This window comes from Linderina pennispora (genome assembly GCF_002104995.1).
Source record: "Linderina pennispora strain ATCC 12442 chromosome Unknown DL89scaffold_3, whole genome shotgun sequence".
Lineage (NCBI taxonomy): Eukaryota > Fungi > Kickxellomycota > Kickxellomycetes > Kickxellales > Kickxellaceae > Linderina > Linderina pennispora.
Window position 1 is genome coordinate 820,912 of NW_024468251.1, and position 15,732 is coordinate 836,643.

At 58.7% G+C, this 15,732-nt stretch overlaps 6 protein-coding genes across 6 annotated transcripts; 3 read left to right on the forward strand and 3 right to left on the reverse strand.

Annotated features, from left to right (window-relative positions):
* Positions 1-291: 291 nt before the first annotated feature.
* Positions 292-2,105, reverse strand: DL89DRAFT_244494 (uncharacterized protein; the record flags this gene model as incomplete). Its single annotated transcript, XM_040885064.1, has 1 exon — positions 292-2,105. The coding sequence occupies exon 1, from the start codon at positions 2,032-2,034 to the stop codon at positions 292-294; it is 1,743 nt and encodes a 580-aa protein (XP_040745537.1). The 5' UTR covers positions 2,035-2,105.
* An 855-nt stretch (positions 2,106-2,960) lies between these two features.
* Positions 2,961-3,806, reverse strand: DL89DRAFT_221418 (exosome non-catalytic core subunit RRP4; the record flags this gene model as incomplete). Its single annotated transcript, XM_040884518.1, has 1 exon — positions 2,961-3,806. One exon carries the CDS (start codon positions 3,804-3,806, stop codon positions 2,961-2,963), a length of 846 nt encoding a protein of 281 aa, XP_040745538.1.
* A 158-nt stretch (positions 3,807-3,964) lies between these two features.
* DL89DRAFT_291349 (tetrapyrrole biosynthesis, porphobilinogen synthase) lies at positions 3,965-4,954 on the reverse strand (the record flags this gene model as incomplete). Its single annotated transcript, XM_040890186.1, has 1 exon — positions 3,965-4,954. The coding sequence occupies one exon, from the start codon at positions 4,952-4,954 to the stop codon at positions 3,965-3,967; it is 990 nt and encodes a 329-aa protein (XP_040745539.1).
* Positions 4,955-5,491: 537 nt separating this feature from the next.
* DL89DRAFT_265760 (uncharacterized protein) lies at positions 5,492-7,118 on the forward strand. The gene is made up of 4 exons (XM_040886810.1): positions 5,492-6,106; positions 6,129-6,578; positions 6,610-6,671; positions 6,728-7,118. The coding sequence occupies exons 1-4, from the start codon at positions 5,810-5,812 to the stop codon at positions 7,023-7,025; spliced, it is 1,107 nt and encodes a 368-aa protein (XP_040745540.1). The 5' UTR covers positions 5,492-5,809; the 3' UTR covers positions 7,026-7,118.
* Positions 7,119-7,875: 757 nt separating this feature from the next.
* On the forward strand, positions 7,876-8,783 carry DL89DRAFT_291351 (uncharacterized protein; the record flags this gene model as incomplete). Its single annotated transcript, XM_040890187.1, has 3 exons — positions 7,876-8,138; positions 8,173-8,209; positions 8,265-8,783. 3 exons carry the CDS (start codon positions 7,876-7,878, stop codon positions 8,781-8,783), a joined length of 819 nt encoding a protein of 272 aa, XP_040745541.1.
* A 2,750-nt stretch (positions 8,784-11,533) lies between these two features.
* On the forward strand, positions 11,534-15,609 carry DL89DRAFT_274270 (uncharacterized protein; the record flags this gene model as incomplete). Its single annotated transcript, XM_040889167.1, has 7 exons — positions 11,534-11,869; positions 11,966-13,953; positions 14,015-14,191; positions 14,214-14,369; positions 14,477-14,675; positions 14,698-15,251; positions 15,282-15,609. The coding sequence occupies 7 exons, from the start codon at positions 11,534-11,536 to the stop codon at positions 15,607-15,609; spliced, it is 3,738 nt and encodes a 1,245-aa protein (XP_040745542.1).
* Between the last annotated feature and the right edge of the window lie 123 nt (positions 15,610-15,732).

Consider the following 15,732-nt stretch of genomic DNA (forward strand, 5'->3'; position numbering starts at 1 on the left):
GCCCACAGGCGCAAAATTCTCCGCACCAGCACTATTTAGTCAGGTGAAGGCAGTTTGCTGCGTCACGCGGATACTTAGACAAGCAGCTCCCAGGATTGTCTCTCGCTTGCAGATGGACACTGAAAGGGCCTAGGTGCAAATCAAGGACACAAATAATCCATGCATGACCATCGGTATTCGCTCATCGTGGACCCAAAGTCGCATTTGCCCTCCACCAGTTCGGACAGGGGTTGTCTGCCAGTTGATCGATAACGGAGAGACGGTTTTATTATCAGTGGCGCATCAGCTATTCTAAAAGATCATCGACACAATGGCTGCCGAGAGCATGGTTGCTGTAGCGCCGGTCAAGCAGGCGCTGAGAGCCAGGCGCGAAAAGTCGGCCTTGCGCGAGGGCGCCAGACTGCCGAACGCAGCAATCTGCTGGGCAACACTGCCCAGGTTGGCGAATCCAGCAAGCGCAAACTGGGCAATTAGCAGACTGCGCTTGTCAGACAGGCTGTCCTGGACGGCCGGACCGCCGCTCAGGCCAGTTAGCGATGAGTATGCAACAAACTCGTTGCTGATAAGCTTGAGGCCAAGCAGCTTTGACACCTTGAGCACATCCTGGCCGGGCACGCCCAGGAGCCAGGTGAACGGGTAGAAGATGTAGCCGAGGATCAGCTCCAATGTAAGGTCGGGGATAGCAATGAACTGGCCAAGCCATGTCAGCAAAAAATCGACAGCGTTGACAAGCGACACAAGCGCAATGACGGTGGCCAGAATCAGCAGCGACAGGTTGATTCCCGTTGCGGCGCCATTGCCCAAGGCGTGCAGAACGTTGGACTCCTTTTCGCGCTTCGACAACACAATCCTGCCCTTGGTCAGCGGCTCCTCAGTCTCGGGATAGCGGATCTTGCTCAGGGCCAGCGAGCACGGGATAGACATGATGCAGGCCGTGATGAGGTTCTTGGCATCGACGCCGAGAGCCACATACGACTGGAACACAGAGCCGGAGATAGTGGCAAAGCCAGCGGCCATGCACGCGTGGATCTCAGAGTTTGTCATATGGTCCAGGTAGTCCTTGACCAGCAGAACATTCTCGCTCTGGCCGACAAAGGGCGATGCTGAGGCCACAATTGACTCAGCACCGGATGTATCTAGTGCCTTGTAGAAGAGCCAGCCCATGCGCTTCAGCAGCCACTGCACACCTCCCAGGTAGTACATCATCTGGACGAACGCTGAGAAGAAGATGATGACCGGGAACATGGTTGCGGCTATAGCGCCGCTGGTGAGTGCGCCTTCGGTGAAGAACAGGGAAGTCCCGTAGTTGGCGAACCCCAGGAAGCTCGATGCGATGCCTGCGAGCCACTGGAATAGGTCGCTGCCCCAGTTGGTCTTCATCACGATGCAGCCCAGGCAGAACTGCATCAGGTAACCGACGATGACGGTGCGCCACTGGATATGGCGCCGGTTGTTGGACAGCAACACCATGATCGCCGTGATTACGATTATGCCCAGGAACGACTGCATGCGTGCCAGCCGGCTGTCACCTTCCCTTGTCGGCAGACCCAGCGAGACCGAAAGCATTAGGGCGATCAGCACGGCAGTGCCGATAGCGTAGCGCACACGCAGCGACAGCTTGTCAACAGCTGGCTGTATGGCTGAATCCCAAGCGTTGCCTATCGGGCCAGAGACGATGGTGGTCGGCACAAAGAAGAAAAATATGCGGCCAGTGATAAACACATAGAGGAAGATGAAGGGAAGAATGTCAGATGTCTGGGTCTTCTTCTTCAGCGCCAGCGACGCAATGAAGTAAGCAGTGAGCAGGACCCAGACCAGCCCGATCGTCACTTTCTTGTTCTGCTCGTACAGCTGCTTGACCTTGGCAGACACTCCGCTACCTGGCTGCCTTTTGTCAGACAGTGATCTTTGCGAGATGCCGTCTGGCGTCTGTGAGAGATCTTCTGAGACGTTGCCCTCAACAGCCTCGATCGCTGTGCCCTTCCTGTCGGCGAATTCAGCCAGCGATGGCGTGGTTGTTGAATCGGATGCCATTGCTCGTGTATATGTGGGTATTAGTAACAATAAGGGAGTGCAACTTGTGACGCTTCCCTGGAGATGGAACGAAAGTAAAATAGAATAGATAGTAACAGGAGTCGAATATACAGTTTGTCATAAGCCAGAAGCGCGGCAAACGGCGGCTGCAGGCCAATTTATACCAGAAAAGCTACCGCTGCCTCCGCCAGACTGCCCTGTTGGAAAAACCAGCGATAACCAGCTGGCAGGACTCGGTGACGCCTCTATGCTCCCATCCGGTCGCAATACCGCCGCTGAGATGTGACCTGGAAACGCGATACGGGTAGAAAGAAATTGGCGATAGGCAGATTCACTCACTCCTCGCAAGAGGGGATTTACCCTGCAGCTTGGATTTGGTGTTATTTTGCATCGAAATGGCAACAGAGGTCAACCGCACTGGCGAATCGTGGCGCTCAGGCGCTGTTAGCTTCGATGCAGCACCTTCCAGGTTGCGGTTCTCGGCGATGGTGCCATTCCGAATTGAGCTGGCTTTCTGTAAGCTCACACCCACTATTGATCCAGGACTGGGTGCTTCAATCTGCAAGCTGTGAGCGATCGGCGAGCTCCGGGCGCTTTTCAGCAATGCCGACAAATCTCCCCCAACCGGGTCGGGGAATGTGAAATCTAACTGCTGCAAAAAGGAGCCTGGGAACAAAAGACCTGGAGAAGCGGCACAGGTTCACTTTGGCATGCCATGGTGCTCGCTTTCCGCCAGTGGTCGTCCAGAGATCCATGTTGCATGCTGGGTGATCCAGAGCAGACAACACTGCATCTAGTCGCCATTCAACTATACATTCCAGCAGCTGTGCTTAATAGGCATGCCTTCGTCGGTACTCTGCATAGCACGGCTTTACTATCATGCTCATTGCTACCAATGTTTTTGCCATATAGAATGTATTGTAGCATTATGCCTGCTGCAGAAGCTGCGCCTTGACGCTGTCGGCCAACTCCTGGGCAATGTCGGTCTTGAGCAAGTCCTTGACGGCGTGCGGCAGACTCGACTCATAGGCAAAGTTGATCGATGTCTCAGTGATCTTGACATACATGCGGTTGAGTAGACGGATGCAGTTGGCGACCCGGGCAATAGTCTCGCGCTCCTCATCCGAAATGAGCTCGTTCTGATCCGAGTACATGTGCTCTGCGTTCGCCTCGACCTTGGCGGCCGACACGTGCTTGCTGATCCAGATATACCCATTGACACCCAGCACGACATCGACGCCACATGGCAACCGATGCAAATGGGTGCGGCTGCGCGGGACCAGCTGCGGGAACACAGCGACCATAGTGCCATTGCGCAGTTTGCCGTACTGCACAGACCGCGTGTGCAGCGACAGGGCGCCGTCAGCGAAATACGACTGCACCTCGGCGTATACAAGATCACCCTCGGCAAAGAAACTGCGCATCTGCAGCTCGTCGGATTCGGACTTGCGGCGCTGGATGCCGCCAGGGAGGATGATTGACGATAAAAGGAGCACGCCGTCCTGGCGCGCGTTGACATCCACACGCCACCGCTTCGAGGATACCTCAGTGATCCGGCCCACGACGATATCGCCAATCTCACCGCCGTACCGCTGCTTCAGGGGACGCACCGAGATCAGCTTGTTGACGCGCTCAACGGCGCCAGCTACTGACGAGTAGATCGACTCGTGCTCGGCGAATGTGCCGTGTCCGCGCATGTATGCATTGTCGCTGGTGATCAGTGTGCCAGGCGTCACGATGCGCGAGATGATGTTCGACGCCCCGGCGTCCATAGGCTCACTATCGACTTGCATTTTGCTTCCAGAAAAGTTTTTGATGTAAGGGTCGTATGAAACGCTAGAAACAATTCTACCAAAAATAATTTTTTCGACCACCAAGATGCAGCATGATGGGACCCGTTGTGGGTTGGGAGCAAAAAGAAAAACAAAACCTACTGCTCCAGCCAGTCGAGCAGCTCCGGAGTAAAGTAGGTAACGATGAGGTTGCACCCGGCGCGCTGCAGGCTGGTCATGCTCTCGAGCACGGCGGTCTTGAAATCAAACACGCCAGCGTTGGCCGAGTGGTGGATCATGGCGTACTCGCCCGACACCTGGTACGCAGCGATCGGGTGATCGGGCGCCAGCTCCTTGGCATCGCGGATGATGTCCAGGTAGAACATGGCCGGCTTGACCATGATCATGTCAGCTCCCTCGTTCACATCGCGCTGGATGGCACGGCGGCCCAGGCCACGCGCGCCCGGCGGCAGCTGGTACGCCGAGCGGTCACCAAACTGGGCGCCAGAGCACGCCGCGTCGCGGAACGGACCATAGAGGGCCGACGCAAACTTGGCGCTGTAGGCCATCAGCGACACGCGGTGGCTCAGCCCGGCGTCGTGCAGGCCCTGCTTGATGGCGCGGATGCGGCCGTCCATCATGTCGGAGGGCGCGACGTTATCGGCGCCGGCCTTGGCGTAGTTGACGGCGACCTCAGCCAGACGCTTGACGCTGGCGGTGTTGTTGATCGTGTTGTCAGGGTTCAGGTGCCCGCAGTGCCCGTGGGACGTGTACTCGCACAGGCAGACATCGCACGACACAAGCAGGGCCGGGTACAGCCGCTTCAGCTCCTTGATAGCCAGCACAACAGGTCCGCTGGGGTCGTCGGCGGCAGTGCCGAATGCGTCCTTGACCGAGTCGCTGGGCACGCCAAACAGCATGACCGACTTCAGGCCCTTGGCCACCAGCGGGCCGATGACCTCCTCAATGCGGTTGACTCCCAGCCGGAACTGGTTGGGCATCGACGGGATCGCAATCTTGGCATCGGCCTCGTCGGTGATGAAGATGGGGTACATCAGCGAGCCCTTGGTCAGGGTGCGCTCAACCTGCCAGGGGCGGGTGGTCGGGTTGTGGTAGCCAGCGTGCAGAAGCGAGTCGATTTGGACCATGGTCGTAGAGTGTGCAGGAAGTGGAATACAGAAGCGGGAGGAGAGATGCACCCGGCCGCCCACCCACAGCCCCGCTGTGCTTCCATCAGCACAGCCTCGGAGTTCCCGACCTGCTCGGCGCTGATTATCGCGACGGAATCAAATTTGCGTGATCAGCACCGCTCCGCTTGACGTGGACGATTTCACTTCAAGCCTGGGGATCTACAGCCAGGTCTGCTTGGCTGGAGGAGCGGCAAGGGGGAATGGTGCCAGGTTGGCGACGGTGAGTCTTCTCAGGCTGGAACTAGCGAGGGGAATCCGCCATGGGACCAGCACAAGTTCCGAGAAGGCAAGCGAGCGTATATTTTCCTGGCTGTGACTCGAAAAATCGAAGAATTGGGTGTTTGAGTAGAAAAAGGGGTTCTCGGTTGGAGCTTTGAGCTCAGCAGCCTTTCCCCTCCCTCTCTTTATCGTCACTTCTCTATTCTGCCTTTCCCCTTTACTTCCAATTTGACGACTAGCAGCCCTCCATATTTATTTCATTGCGAATCTCGCTCTGCCAGAAACCTATTCCATCCCCTCCCCCTCCACACCCGTATTAACCACTCCGCGCGCCCTGCCAACCCCCTTTTTGCAGCAATGAGCGATGTCTACACCATTCTGGAGACCCTGGAGAAGGAAGGACTCTCGGGCCCGCTGCCCATGGATGGCTCGCTCAAACTAGACAGCCAGGCGCTGGACAAATACGTCGACGACTCGAGCGACCCAAGGTAAGAGGGGCTTTTCCATGTTGTTTGGAAAATTCGAGGTGCACGTGCGAATTGCTGTTGCTTACCCAAATGCCCGGTACTGCTGCAACTGCTTAGGTGGAACGACATGCTGCAGCGGTTTTTTGTGGAGAGCGAGGACGCCAACCATGACGACATGCTGTTCTTTGTGCGGCATATCGACGACTATGACGAGAGCAATGGCAGCGACCAGGATCCAGTGTTTGTGCTGCGCAAGCAGGCGCCGCCCAACATCCTACCGCCGATCAGCGAGATAATAATGTGGAAAGAGACATTCCTGCTGAACCTGATCGTGCAGATGCCGTGTAAGCTCACGGTGGCTGTGTGCCGCCGGAGATCACGGCAGGGCGGAGCGGGCCAGCGCGGCAGCGGCGGACTGAGCATGGTGCGCAGGCACTGTGAGCAAGCGCGTCTATGCGCTGCCCAACAAGTCGCGCATGGACCGGCCCAAAGACAGCACCAGCCCGCCCGAATGCTCGTGGCCGCACATCTACTATGTGATAGATGACTACGAGGACATGTTTGAGGACATGTTTGTCAAGAAGGGCGAGTACCTGTGCGTGGAGTTGTCGGCACGCATTCCTGTGCCCAACCTGCCCGAAAGCGTGGCGGCGACAAAGTCGCTGCTTGACAGCAACGAAAAGCCCGTGAGTCTGGCTACCAACCCCGACGGCACCAACTCGGCATTCAACTCGGTACGCAGCCGGATGACATCATCAGCGTCGGCATCAGGCACATCCAAGATCGTGCTGTTCCAGGGCGCGGCGTCGTTTGGCGCCTTGATCGACACATATGTGCAGCGGCTGTCGTCGCGCAACATGCTGCATCGCCTACGCAAGCCCACATATCCCGACCGAGTTCATTATGATGCGTGGACCAGGGGGCAAGGGCCATGCGCAGGTTGCAATTGCAGGCAGGCCCAGCACCGACGACATCGATTCAGCGATCGCGTATCCACAGCGCGGTTCAACTCGCCGGTCATGTCGCCTAAGCATCAGGCAGTCAGCAACCTGATGTCGGCTGGCGCCAATAACGGCATCAATTCGTCACGCATTCCTGGCATGGCGTCACCTCCGCTGGCTCCGCATGCGATTCCGGGGTCGGCAGTTAACTCGACGCCGTCGTCGCCGTCGCTGTCGGCCTGGTTCAAGAAGATCTCGCTACCGTCGATTGCCGAGAACCTGTCGCAGGCCACCAGCCCGCCGCCGCCGCCCAAGGCGCTGCAGGCCAGCATGACGTTCGTTAGCATCCCTTGGCAAAGCATCATCGACGACCTGATTGGGTTCAAACGCCAGCTAGACTAGCGTGTCGCTGGCCACGTTCTTTGTTGAACTTGTCTTGCATATATTCCCGCACACATGCCCTTACATCCCCCCTTCCGCACCGCCTTCCCTCCCAGCTCTCGCACCCGCACCCAACACCCACACCCAACACCCAACACGCCTCCGCACCGCCTCCTCCCACCCTCACACTGTCGCCTCTGATGCAACATATATACATAAACCCAAGTCTATTTCTTTCCTTCTACTCACATATCTCCCTCCTTGTATATCGACACCTCTTATTCCTGTTATCCAACTCTATTCAACGCTTTCTGACCTAGCCAACAAAATAAAACCATAGCCCCCGCCAGCCAAGGAGAACTGGGTCTCGCATTGCGGCAGCAGGGCGGAGATGTTCTAGTGCGCAGTTATCCCTGAGACAAAAAGTAGGCGCTGCCAAATGCCCATGTGATGCATGGCCGTGCAGGCTCTTGTTCTACTCTGCCCCCTGCTCTCCGTTTCATCTTGGCAGGCGCGCCATCGGCTTGTTCGATAGCTGGTTGAGGAGCCAAGCAGGTGTGCTCTATATTTAAACTTACTGCTGGAAACAAAACATCCGGGGCTGCCCCTCTGACACAAAGAAATCAGCCCGGGCTGTTCCTTGCAAACAAACACGCTGGCCAGTGTGTGTCTCTAGACCTCCCGGGTTACTCTGCCTGCTCTATGGCTGCCATATAAATGTGGCCATGCGGGGAACGACGGAGAGTTGCCAAATCTGCTCAGCTGCCTGTTTTTCTTTCTCTCCACTGCCCATTTGCCGTATCGGGGCCACATTTCTCTCCTCCCGTCGCTGCTCTTTCAGCCATTTCTCTATACTTACGTCTTTCCTACAATGTCGTTCAAAGCATGGACAACCGTTACTGTGCGCGGCCGATACACAGCGTCGCTGGAGACATTCCGCGTCCGGTGTTTAGGCGGGTTCGCCGCGATCTGCACTGCGTGCCAGCATACAAGCCTCGTCACACCCAACATCCACCACGCCCTGCTATGCACACACTGCCAGCAGCCACTGACCCTGCCTCTCGACGCGCACTTTGCCTGCCCGGCCACGCTGGAGCCGCAGTTTTCCATCCTGGAGGCATTTGACATTGAAGCGTTCCTGGTCTGCCCACGCACACGAGCTGTCCAGCGACACCAGCAATGACATTGTTGTTGGCTTTGCAGACGTATCGTTCCTGGAGGCCAAAAATAGCCGCCAAATCGCCTCTCCGTGGCGGCCAGGTGACTGGCGTGCAGAATGGCGGAATCTGGGCGTCTGTTGTGCGTCTGTGCTCGCGCCAGACATCAAGCAGCCGGCGGGTGCTGGCCGTGATGTCGGCAGGCATGGTGCGCTGGTACGTGGTGCGCAAGAGCCTGCTAAAGGGCGAGCTGTCGTTTGAGCTGGTCGACAGGATGCGGCTGGGAACGCACACGAAGCTGGTGATGCATGGCTCAGGGAGGCGTGTGGTTGTGCAGGGCATGGGCACGGCTGCAGAGATGGATGTTGGGTCGAGGATCGTTGCCGATTTGTGGTTCCACGAGCTGGCGGCCAGCATCCGTAGAAGCCCGCATGGCCCGGCCAGCACAAAGCTTGCATACATAGATGACAGCTATGACGGATACACCAGCTCGGGTCTCGATGACGACAGCCATGAGGCGGACGATGACGCTGAAACAATCTTCAGCATGCTTGACGCCGCTGAGAACGACGAGGCAGCCAGACAGCACAACGTGCGCATTGGCCTGGTGCCGTCAATGTAATTTATCACTGTAAAATAAAATGTGTTGCTACTGCTGTCGGCTGAGGGCCGTTGCTGGATCGACGGCATAAGCCGGCGCTGTGTCCTTGCCATCAGCGGATGGTTCCTGCGGTGGCGATAAATCGCTGAGGAGGATGGAGCTTGCACAAAGAGCTCATCCCGTTGTTACTGGTGCTGTCCACGTCTCTGTCCTGCTGAGCCGTTGTCGTTGTCATCGCAGCCAATCATGGGACGGATTTCGGATAGCTCTGAACTGTGAGCGCCATGCACCCAGCGACAAGAGAGGCGCTCTGTATTTCAGCTCTACCAGCCTCCTGTCTTTCCGAATAATCCAGCACTTTGCACTATAACGTAAGGCACACGTAACCACCAAGGCCTGCTCAAAGGAGTTGCACCACTATTCCTCGGACGATACATGGATACTAAAGGTAACACGCTCTTTTGCTGGCTCCAGCTCCCAAGGAGAAAATTTTGTTCTGGGGTTCTGCGGTGTATTGGCTGAGCCGATTATTTTTCCCAGAGCATGTGGATACTCTCGTCTTCTTTTCGCGATTTTTTCCACTATATTCCCCTGTCTCTAAATCGCTGTTCAATTTCGCGACACGTATTTTTCGGTCTTGTTCAAAAAAAAAAAAAAAAAAGTCGGCCCTTCTACGCTGCAACAGTTCATTCGGCGCAGAATTTTTGTAATTATTTCGTTCGTCGCAGCACATTTGGGTGTGGGCATTTTGCAGCTGTCTACATTCATTCCCCCTTCGTCTTCATAACACCCAAGGTACACCACCTGTTCATTTGGCGATATTTTTTGTCAGCTGGGTAATCCACGCAAATGTCGCGCGTCTCCTCACAGTGTGCCTGTCGAAATGCCGCGTTCGTTCAGGTGCTGCTTCTGGGCCTGCCTTTCTTTCGCTGACGTGTTCCGTCGGCTGCAGAGCTGCTGGCGTTCCCCCACCTTGTCCCGGCGGCTGCAAGAGCGTTATTATTGTATTCTGCCTCGCATGGGTGTCAGCCTCCCATTGCCCTCCATGCTCCGTGTGCTCACGCTGTTTGGGAGCCAAATCATCGGCCATTGGTTAAATCGTGCTCGCGCCCTGCTCCTCTTTCCTCCCCTCACCTGCGGCTGCATTATCTCAGGCGGGGGCAGATGCAAACCTGTTGGCGAAGCTGTGTTCTTTATTGCGCTTATTTGGGACCAGTACACGGCATTGCAGGGCATGGGATCTATCATGCACGATTTGCTGTGTGCCGGCTGTTCTTTGAGCATGTGGGCAGCACATTTGTTTTTCCAGCACCTGCAGCCATCTGCTCCATATCTCTGCTTGCGGTGCTTCTCCTACGAAGCGGCTGTGGTGGTGGTGGATCCTGCTCTGGATGGTCCGGGTGGGATTGAGCGAACATGGCCAATCTGTCGTTTGCATTTATCTTGCCTGCCTGCTTGCCTGCTGTGTTGTTTTGTTGTTGTTATTGTTGTTTGGGCTGTGGAGAATTGGTGCTAGGAGGGTCCTGTCACGCGTGGGCAGCTCAGGAGCTGCTGCTGCTGCTGTTGAGCGGCAGATCTCGAGCGCCCTTCACCGATCATCTGTTGATTCGGAGTCGCAAAGAATGTTTTTTTTTTCGCCTTGTGTGCTCCAGCAAAACAGCCCAAATCGCCGGAATCATCCCCTGCGCCTATTGATGAATCCAACAAGCTAACAGTCTTTCTCCGTGTAAATCCCCCCATTCTCATATTTCTAGTAGTTCGTTCGCCCGTACTGGCGGCTCATGAAAATCAGCGACCAATGCAGGCGAACGGCAGCAACAGAAGCATCAACAGCAGCGTGGGGCAGGTCGCGGTAGGGCAGACGAGCACCAACGGGTCAGGGTTTGTCCGGCGAATTGACGACACCACAGACACAAACTCAACAGCAGCAAACGACGATTACGAGTCGCTGGAGAACCCACAGCCCCGGAGGCGGCTGGTGCAGGGACGGCCATCGCACGCGCGGGTGGTCAGCGATACAGGCAGCGAGCTGTCGTCGCTTGACGATGAGCCAGCGTATCGGCCACAAGCAGACGATGACAGCGACTTTGGTGGCTACGCCAAGCACCCACCAGTGGCAATGAAGGCGCCACGCACTAATCTGCCAGTAGCGGCGGCAGCAGCAGTGCCAAAGTATGAATCGGATGCAGTCGGAGTCGGAGGCGTCGGCCCGCTCCGACGGCGACTTTACAATGTCGGAGATCGAGGAGGAGGATTTTGAGGTGTCGGCTGAGGAGCCAGAGTCGGACGCGTTCGAGGACTCGAGCGACGACGACTGGGGCGTAAAGTCGCGCAAGCGCAAGCAGACAAAAAAGGCCAAGCCCGCAGCAAATAAGCGTGCAAGGGCGTCCAATAGTGGGCGTAGCTCGCGTGCAGGGAAATCGCAACAGAGCAGCCGGCAGCGGTCGCCCGAGTACTTCTCGGAGAGCAGCGAGTCAGACTTTTACATTGGCAAAAAGAAGCCAAAGAAGGCTGGCCGGAAACAGGCCAAGAAGGCCAAGCCCAGACAGCTACAGGATTTTCTGGGCAGCGACTCTGACTACGGGTCGTCGGACTACCGCAACCTGCGGCAGTCAACTCGCGATCACACAGTCAAGAACTATGCCGAGGACGAGGGCGACTATCCAGGCGTCGATTTTGAAGATGACCTGGACTCAAAGCCCAAAGGCAAGGGCAAGGGCAAGGGCGCGGAGCCTCTGATCGACGAGGACACCGGCATCGATGCGATTGAGATGGTGCGCGATTTCCGGCTGCGCGAGGGCGCGGCTGGCCAGCACTGCAACGAGATCGGGAACCTGGAGTTCTACATCAAGTGGAAGGGCTGGTCGTATCGGCACGCGACATGGGACACAGCCGAGTTCCTGAAGGACTTCAAGGGCTACAAGAAGGTAGAGAACTACTTCAAGGCGACGGTACTACTCGATTATGCGATCCGCAATGATCCCGAGGTGTCGCGCGAGGACATCGAGCAGCTGGACATCAACCGCGAGATGGAACGCGACACGCTGCGCGACTACACCAACATCGAGCGCGTGGTGGCCAGCCGGCAGTCGACAGCCGGGCGGCGGGTACGGGATCTGGGCAACGGGCTGTCGCAGGCAGGCGAGAATGCGCAGATGGGCGCGCAGGGCGGTGATGGCACGGAGTATCTGGTCAAATGGAAGCGGCTGCCGTACAGCTCGTGTTCGTGGGTCACTGCCGACGAGATCAAGCCCGAGGAGCAGGTGGAGCTGGACGCGTTTTTGGACCGCGAGCAGTCGATCTGCCTGGCACACCGCAGCGCGCCGACAGCCAAGGCCAAGCGGCCCAAGTTCCAGCGCATGACTAAGCAGCCTGAGTACCTTGTGGGCGGCGAGCTGCGCGACTACCAGCTCACGAGCCTGAACTGGATGGCGCATCTGTGGTGCAACGACGAGAACGGGATTCTGGCAGACGAGATGGGGCTGGGCAAGACGATCCAGACGATCTCGTTCCTGTCGTACCTGTTCCACACGCAGGAGATCTACGGGCCGTTCCTGGTGGTGGTCCCGCTGTCGACCATCGGAGCGTGGCAGCGCGAGTTTGCGCGGTGGGCGCCGGACCTCAACACGCTGTGCTACATCGACGACAACCGCAGCCGCGCAATCATGCGCGAGTACGAGTTCTACAAGAACGGGTCGGGGAACCCACCGCGTGTCAAGCTCAATGTGCTGCTGACAACATACGAGCTGGTGCTCAAGGACCGCGATCTGCTTGGCAGCATCAAGTGGAACTTTTTGGCAGTTGACGAGGCGCACCGTCTCAAGAACAGCGAGTCGCAGCTGCACGAGGCGCTGTCGTCGTTCCACACGACAAACCGGCTGCTGGTGACGGGCACGCCGCTGCAGAACACGGTGAAGGAGCTGGTGACGCTGTGCCGGTTCCTGAACCCCGAGCGGTTTGCGGATCTGGACGACGACTTCGACATCCGCGTGACGGCGGGTGACACCGAGCAGGAGGGCAAGATTGCAGAGCTGCACCGGCGACTCAAGCCGTATATGCTGCGGCGGCTCAAGAAGGACGTGGAGAAGTCGCTGCCGAACCGAACGGAGCGGATTCTGCGTGTGGAGCTGTCGGGGATGCAGGTGCACTACTACAAGAATATTCTGACGCGCAACTACGCGGCGCTGAACCGCGGGGCGACGGGGTCGGTGCAGATGTCGCTGCTGAACATCATGGCGGAGCTGAAGAAGGCCAGCAACCACCCATACCTGTTCCCCAACGCCGAGTCGCAGGCGGAGGCCAAGGACGAGGTCCTGCGCGGATTGATCACACACTCGGGCAAGATGGTGCTGCTGGACAAGCTGCTGGCCAAGCTCAAGGCTGGCGGGCACCGGGTGCTGATTTTCTCGCAGATGGTGCGCATGCTGGACATTCTGGCGGACTACATGGCGATGCGCGGGTACGCGTACCAGCGACTGGACGGGTCGGTTCCGTCGGAGGTGCGCAAGCGCTCGATCGAGCACTACAATGCACCGGGCTCGCCTGACTTTGTGTTCCTGCTGAGTACGCGTGCGGGCGGGCTGGGAATCAATCTGGAGACAGCCGATACGGTCGTGCTGTATGACTCGGACTTCAACCCGCAGGCGGACATGCAGGCGATGGCGCGTGCGCACCGTATCGGGCAGAAGAAGCAGGTGTCAGTGTACCGGTTTGTGTCGAAGAACACGATCGAGGAGGAGATCCTGGAGCGTGCCAAGCGCAAGATGGTGCTCGAATACTGCATCATCAAGGGCATGGACACATCGGGACTGCACGTGACGGACACAGAGCGCAAGCAGATCGAGAAATCCAAGCAGGGCAAGAGCGGCGGGCTGGTGGGCAACAGCTCTGGGGCGTCGTCGTTTTCGCGCGAGGAGCTGGCGGCGATTCTCAAGTTTGGAGCCAGCAGCATGTTTGCAGACGACAGCGTCACGATGCAGCAGCACAAGCTCGACGACATGGATCTGGACAAGATGCTGGAGGACGCCGAGCAGGCGGAAACGTCGGAGGCAGGCGTGGCCGACGACTTCTTGAGCCAGTTCAAGGTGGCCGACTATGGTGGCTCGGGGATGTCGTGGGACGAGATCATCCCCGAGGACGAGCGCAAGCGCGTGGAGTTCGAGGAGCAGCAGAAGCAGGAGGAGGAGCTGCTGTACCGGCGGCCGGCGCGCACGCGTGTCGTATGCAGAGGACGGTACGCTGATCGGCGGCAGCGTGGCCGACGGCAACAGCTCGGACGGATCGACGGCCAGCAGCATGCGCGGGCGCCGCAAGGGCGGGTCGTCGCGGCGACGCAACGAGGGCCGCACCAATGACCCCAAGGCATTTGGCGAGAAGGAGGTGCGGGCGCTGATCCGTGGCGTGCAGAAGTTCGGCAGCCCCGAGAACCGGTTCACTGAGGTGGTAGCCGAGGCAGGAGCTAGAGGGCAAGGACGCCGAGTCGGTCAAGGCCATGGGGCTGGAGCTGATCAAGAGCTGCGAGGACGCGCTGCGCTCGCACCTGCACGGCACCAACGGCGACACCAACGACTCGGCAGCAGGCGGCGGTGAGGACGAGGATCTTGGTGGGTGGATTCCGCCGCAACGCCAAGGCAATCCTGCTGACGTTCCGCGGCGTCCACAGCGTCAACGCCGGTGTGGTGGCCCAGCGTCGCTACGGATCTGGCGGTGCTGAGCCGGCGGCTGCAGCAGCCCGGGCAGCGCGACGAGCTGACCAGCTTCCGCATCGGCGTGCCACTGAAGCCGGTGCACCACTGGTCGTGCCTGTGGGGGCAGCGCGAGGACGCCATGCTGCTGGTGGGCATCTATCGCCACGGCTTCGGCAACTGGGACCGCATTCAGGCGGACCCTGACCTGGGTCCTGCAGAAGAAGCTGTTCCTGACCAGCGCTGACGAGAAGGCCGCCAGCGTGCAGTCGATCGGCGGAACCGTCCGCGGTGCGTCGGGCGCGGCTGCCGGTAAACGCATCGTCGCACCAAAGGCCACGCATCTGGTGCGGCGTGGCGAGTACCTGCTTAAGGTGCTGCGTGAAGGTGACGAGCGCCGCACCCCCGCACCCCTGAATCTGACCCCGCGGCGCTCAGCACCGGCCCGCAAGCGCCGCGTGTTCACCGAGGACTCGGACGCCAACAGCACCGGCATCAACAACGACGAGCAGGCGCCCGAGTCCGAGATGGACGCGCGGCCGCCAGGCGACGTCGAGGACGGCGAGCTGTCGGAGCCCGAGTCGATGGACGAGCGCGCCTGCAAGGACCTGATGCGCCCAGTCAAGCGCTACCTGCAGCGTCTGCGTGACGAGGCCGAGCACACAAAGTCGTCGCAGAGCAAGGTCAAGCTGATCAGCGACTGCTTGCTGCCCATCGGCCGCCATATCCGCTCGGTCATTGAGCGCAAGCGCTCGCGTGCTGCCAGCGACCCCGTCGAGGACGTCGACCGCCTCTACCGCCACCTGTGGGTCTTTGTCACGTACTTTTGGCGTAGCCCCGTCAACTACAAGAAGCTGGTGCATCTCTTTGAGCGCCTTGAGGAGAGCAGCCTGTCGGCCCCGCCGCCCCCTGCGCTGTCGCCCACCGCAAAGCACCAGGACTCTGCCGCCAGCCCGACCAGCAGCCGCCACCGCAGCCACGGGCGCAGCTGGAGTCGTAGTCGCAGCCGTTCGGTCAGCCCCAGCAGAAGTCGCGAGGACACCGAGCGCTACCGCAAGCGGTCGCTGAGCCGCGGCGACGAGGACGAGGGTGATTTCGCCGATGGCGATGGCCGATGCCAATGCCAATGGCGCGGCGCGTCGCCGCAGCAACGGCTCGCGTGACCACCGCTCGGTGTCGTCCAGCAGACACCACCACCATCACCGGCCGGCGGAAAAACCCTCATCGCACAGCAACGGCCGCAGCCAGTCCCGGAGCACCGGCCTTAGACCATCGCGGCGCGAGAG

What these genes read in the sequence shown, in the direction of transcription:
- DL89DRAFT_265760 (XM_040886810.1), top strand. Translation starts at nt 5,810, where the DNA reads ATGCTGCAGCGGTTTTTTGTGGAGAGCGAGGACGCCAACCATGACGAC. An exon ending in AGCCCACATATCCCGACCGA is followed by an intron (nt 6,579 to 6,609) that starts GTTCATTATGAT and finishes CCAGGGGGCAAG; the next exon opens with GGCCATGCGCAGGTTGCAAT. An exon ending in GACATCGATTCAGCGATCGC is followed by an intron (nt 6,672 to 6,727) that starts GTATCCACAGCG and finishes TCAGGCAGTCAG; the next exon opens with CAACCTGATGTCGGCTGGCG.